Source organism: Neopelma chrysocephalum, unplaced genomic scaffold (assembly GCF_003984885.1).
Source record: "Neopelma chrysocephalum unplaced genomic scaffold, ASM398488v2 Primary Assembly neopelma1_110525, whole genome shotgun sequence".
NCBI classification, from domain to species: domain Eukaryota; kingdom Metazoa; phylum Chordata; class Aves; order Passeriformes; family Pipridae; genus Neopelma; species Neopelma chrysocephalum.
The window spans coordinates 11,031-16,531 of record NW_020928061.1 but is presented as its reverse complement, the minus strand read 5'-3'; the positions used below and the strand labels follow the sequence as shown (position 1 = coordinate 16,531).

The following is a 5,501-nucleotide window of genomic DNA, read 5'->3' as shown; positions in this document are numbered from 1 at the left end:
GGACGAGGCCCGGCCCGGCCCCAGCCAGGGACGAGGCCCGGCCCGGCTGCCCTGAAGCCGCCGCTGCTGCAGCTGAGGGCGGCGGCAGGAGGAGGCCTGGGCTGGAGGCGGCTGCCTCGGCACAGTGCTGGGGAGCCCGGCCCGTCCCACCAGCGGCCTCTCCTCCTGCCCCCGCCCTCAGCTGGAGTGGGCACCCGGGGGGCTCCTGAAACACCCCAGGGCAGGGCAGGGCCCACAGTGTCACAATGTCCCCTCGGTTCCATGAGCCCCCGCAGTGTCACAATGTCCCCTCGGTTCCAGGAGGCCCCACAGTGTTGTGAGAAAAACCTCATTTTATCAAATTTAGAAAATCGGCATAAGTTTGCAAAACAAAAGGAATAAAACGAAAAGGAAAAATTAATTACAACATGTGTTGGGTGTCCTAGGCACGCAGGATTCCCAGGAACACGCCCTCCAATTCCAAAGTCCCGCTTTTTAAACATTCTTAAGGTTCAACCCTGTTTACATCATAGAAGAGGCGTTCCCCTCTCCCTGGTTGGCTGTGTCGTGCTGGGAGCTGGAGTGTCCAGCAGCACGGCAGCTCCCAGGACCAGCCATGTGGTCTAAGGGGTTTCCTTACCAATATTCATTTACAGTTCCCTATTCCCGTTCCCATGTTTCCCTGACACCAGTTCCAGGCTGAATCCGGCATCTTACAACTCCGCGATCCGCCTTATAGGTTAGTAAAGAAAAAAACTTCTACATTAGTGATTTGTTTAATTCATTTGCTTGTAATAAAACTGATTCTTTATTTCTCACAGTGTCACAATGTCCCCCCGGTTCCAGGAGCCTCTGCAGTGTCACAGTGGCCCCTGGGCACCCGCAGGCCCCACATCACACAGCCCTGGCAGTTGCCATGGAAATGCCCGTGCCCAGAACCAGCTGGAATCGGCCCAGGCAGCCCCTTCCAGCACAGCTGCTCATGGTGGGTCCCTTTCAGCTGCTCTGGGGCACCTTTTGCCCGGCGGGAGCGTGTGGGGATCCCCCCCTGCAGCCCGGACAGCGGGACAGTGGCACCTCCTTGGTGCTGACACCCCCCAGGAGTGGAGGAATGTTTGGTTTTGGCCCCCAGACATCTCTGGCTCCTTCAGGGCTGCCAGGGCTCCTGTGGGATACATATGTAAGGAAGAAATCGAGCCATTAGAGAGCAACCAAAAGGAGGCAATGAGGATGGGGAAAGGCCTTGGGGGAAGACGTGTGAGGACACTGAGGGCACTTGGTGTGTTCAGCTGGAGGAGACTGAGGGGAGACCTCACTGCAGGTACAACTTCCTGGGGAGGGGCAGAGGAGGGGCAGGGACTGAGCTCTGCTCTGTGGGGAGCAGGGACAGGACTGAGGGAATGTCCCGAAGTTGTGTCAGGGGAGGTTTAGGTTGGATATTAGGAAAAGGTTCTTCCCCCAGAGGGTGATTGGGCACTGAACAGGCTCCCCAGGGCAGTGGGCACAGCACCAAGGCTGGCAGAGCTCAAGGAGGGTTTGGATGATCCTCTGGGGCACAGGGGGTGACTCTTGGAGATGGTCCTGCTCAGGGCTAAGGGTTGGACTCCATGATCCTTGTGGGTCCCTTCCAGCTCAGTGTATTCTGTGATGCTGTGACACCAGCTGGACTGGTCTCAGTGCACGAGGAGCCTCTTCTTCCTCCCTCTCAAAATGTGGGTGCCCCCCATGTGGGGAGGGGTCCTAGACCTGCTGCAAGGTACCTGGAGGAAGGAGGGATACCCTCCTCCAGGTGGGATGTCCATCAAATGTGGGACCTCCACCAGCCCCTTTTAACCCCACAAAACTGGGGGTATAACCCCTCCTCAGCCATCGGTGGAGCCATGCAGTCACCCCAATCCCCCAAAATGAGGGGGGGACCCCCAAGAGCCATTTATAACCCCTAAAAATTAGTTGAAAACAGCAGGATCCTGCCCAAAATGGGGTCATCTCACCTCCCAAAACGTGAGGGGTTTATCTCAGCCCCTGAAAATGAGGGGGACCCCCAAAAGATGTTTATAATCCCCCAAATTGGTGGAAAGCACTAGGACCCTCCCCAAAACGGGCTCCCTGGGTCCCTCCTTGTGGTGTCCCACTCCAAGTGCTGAAGCCACGCATCCCCCACCCCATCTCCCAGTACCTCCTCTCAGGATTGGGGGGCACCCAAAAAACTCCCTCAGTATTAGAGGGTACCCCAAAGCCCCCCGAGGAACATGGGATACCCCAAAAACCCTTCAGGAAAGGGGTGCCTCCTGGCCTCATCATCCCCAACATTCAGCTCTCTCATTCCAGATCCCATCCCACCCCTCCCAAACCCCATCCCATCTCTCTCCAAGCCCCATCCCAGCCCTCCAACCCCATCCTACCGCTCCTGGGCATGAACTTCCCCCTCTCTGGTTGCTGACACCCCACAGGGTGGTCAGGGGGGCTTTGGAGGGACTATGTGATTGAGGCATTTTGGGGTGGGATCGAGTCATTATGAGGTGACAGATTGATCCATCTCAGCTTTTGGAGTGCAAAGTGATGGAGAAAACTCACCTGGCCTGGGTAACCCCAGTTTTGAGGGAAAACTCCCCCACATCCCCCCAGAACCCACAAATCCTCCTGAATATCCCCTTGAGCCCCAAATTTCCCCCCCCAGAATCTCAGAAAAACGGTAGGGCTTTAAATATCTTTATTGTATTTCTTTATTTTTACCCCAATTTCAGGTGTTTTTAAGGAATGAAGATGGATCAAAACAAAATCAGGGCCAACATAAAAGGACCTACATGTCCTGTGAGGTGTGTTTGGGTGGCCCGTGGGCCATGGAGAATTAGAAACATAGAATTATTTAGGGTGGAAAAGATCTCGAAGATTACCCAGTGTTGCTTGATGCCAAATCAAATGATTGGAATGAGCAGGTGAAATTCTTTGGGGGTCTAAAGACAACAAATCCACTCTTCCCAATGAATTTCTGACATCTGGTCTGTGTCCTGATGGATGTTCCTCCCCCTGTGTTCACCCAGGTGCCTATAGGGAACCATAAGGATGTGGAGACCACCAGCCAGGTGTCTTCCCAATGTGGGTCAACAGGAACTTAGGTCACTGGGTCTATGCCCCACGTAGGTGATGGAGCAGTGGATGAAGCTCTTCCCACAGCTGGAGCAGTTGTAGGGCTTCCCTTACTGGTGGGTCTGTTGGTGTGTGGTCAAGGCGCAGCTCTGCTCGAAGCTCTTCCCACACTTGGGACACTGGTAGAGCCTCTCCCCGTGGTGGATGCGCCGGTGTCTGATGAGGCTGGGGTTCTGCCTGAAGCTCTTCCCACAGTCAGTGCAGTGGAAAGGCCTCTCCCCCGTGTGCGTCCGCTGATGCGTGAGGAGATTTGCACTGCTCTGAAATGTCTTCCCACACTTGAGACACTCGTAGGGTCGTTCCCCACTGTGGATCTTCTGGTGGCGGATCAGGTTGGACTTGATGCTGTAGCTCTTCTCACACTCCGGGCACTTGTAGGGCCGTTCCTTCGTGTGCAGGCGCTGGTGGTTGGTGAGGTTGGAGCTCCGGCTGAAGCTCTTCCCACATTCCCCACACTTGTAGGGCCGTTCCCTGGTGTGGACAATCTGGTGGCGGATCAGGTAGGAGCTAAAGCTGAAGCTCTTCCCACACTCAGGACACTTGTGGGGCCTCCTCTCAGTGTGGACGTGCCGGTGGGTGATGAGGCTGGAGTTGTGCTTGAAGCTCTTCCTGCAGTTGGTGTAGGGGAAGGGCCCCTCCCTCGTGTGCGTCCACCGATGCCTTATGAGATTTGCCCTGTTCCGAAACCCCCTCCCACACTCAGAACACTTGTAGGGACATTCCTCTGTGTGGATCATCTGGTGGCGGTTCAAGTGAAAGTTCCGGCCAAAGCTCTTCCCACATTTCTGACACCTGTAGGGCTTCTCCCCTGTGTGCAGGCGCTGGTGGGCAACGAGAGCAGAGTTACAATTGAAGCTCTTCCCACAGTCCAAGCACTTGCAGGGCTGTTTCCCAGTGTGCAGGGATTGCTGAGTGCTAAGCTTGGAGCTCTGGCCAAAGTTCTTCAATAATTTCACGCATTTGTATGGCTCCTCCTCTGTGTGTAGGCTTTGGTGGCAGAAGAGGTGGGAGATGTGGCTGAAATTCTTTGTACATTGTAAGCACTTGTAGGGCTTCTGCCTGGGGTGAAACTGAACGTGGACCTCCAGGTCAGGGCACCGGCTCAAGCCCCAGCTGCCTTCCTGGCACAGGGTGAGTCTTTCCTCCTCAGAGCACCCTGGGCTGGCTTTGGAGCCCCTCCTCCTGGGGTACCTTCGTGGCTTTTCCTCCCCGCTGCCTTCCTGCGCCGTGGAGCCCTTCAAAACGGCCTCTTCCACCAGGCTCTGCCGGGGGGATTTGTCCTCCGGGCTCTCCGTCCTCAGCTCGGGGCCTGGGGCAGGAAGGAAGAAGGACAGGGAGGGGATTTGCCTCCGGCCCAGAGGGAAGGCCAAGGACATCCCCCCAACTCTGGCCCCGGCAGGACGGCGGCGGCAGCGGGGTTGTCCTGCAGCCGGGGGCGATGCTCGGCTGGGAGATACAGGACAAGACAGGGGCAAAGGGGCACTGACTTCCTCCTCACCTGCCTGGGGGGCCCGGGGCTTCTTCCTCTTCCTCGCAGCCTCCTCCTCCATTCGGCCAAGCTTTGGGAAGGAAAAATCCTGGACTGGGAGAAAAAACAAGGTGTGAGCATGTTGGCTTGGGGGTTCCTCCTGCCCAAGTCCATCTCTAGAAGTCACTTGGAGTCTTGTGTCCATAATAACCCCTACGAGTGACCCAACTGTGATCCAGGTTGGGCACAGACCTGGTGACCCACATTCCAGGTGATCCATGCTGGGCAGTGTATTGGGTTTGTGTGGCCAGGGTTTGGTAGCAGGGGGGCTCCAGGGCTGGGTTTTGTGAGCAGCTGCCAGAAACTTCCCCCATGTCCAGCAGAGCCAATTCCAGCTGGCTCCAGGATGGACCCGCCGCTGGCCAAGGCCAAGCCCATCAGAGATGGCAGTGACGCCTCGGGGAGAATGTATTGAAGGAGGAAAAATTCCTTGTGCAGATGGAATTGGGTGCAGAGAAGAGCTCAGTGAGAACAGGGGAGAGGAACAGCTCTGCAGACCCCCAGGGCAGTGCAGAAGGAGGGGCAGGAGGTGCTTCAGGCACTGGAGCTGAGATTCCCCTGCAGCCCAAGGAGGAGCCCACGCTGGAGCAGGGGGATGCCCAAAAAGAAGGATGTGAGCCCGTGGGAAGCCTTTGCTGGAGCAGAGTCCCTGCAGCTGCTGCGGCCCCAGAGAGCTCAGAGTCTCACTCAGCACCGCTGGTTATGGGGCCCCCACAGAGGGGGCTTGAGGCACAGGAATTGTCCCTCCTGGCCCCAGTTCAGGTCCGTGACTTTCTCTGAAAGTTGGAGAACAAAAATCAGATTCCACTTGGGTTGTTCTTCAGGCAAGAAAAACAAGAAGTTTCCC

General features: G+C 56.4%; 1 protein-coding gene across 1 annotated transcript; it reads right to left on the bottom strand.

Annotated features, from left to right (window-relative positions):
* Positions 1–2,684: 2,684 nt before the first annotated feature.
* LOC113962135 (zinc finger protein 239-like) lies at positions 2,685–4,346 on the bottom strand (the record flags this gene model as incomplete). Its single annotated transcript, XM_027672939.1, has 1 exon — positions 2,685–4,346. A coding segment is annotated over one exon (1,170 nt), but the record flags the coding sequence as incomplete, so codon positions are not given.
* Between the last annotated feature and the right edge of the window lie 1,155 nt (positions 4,347–5,501).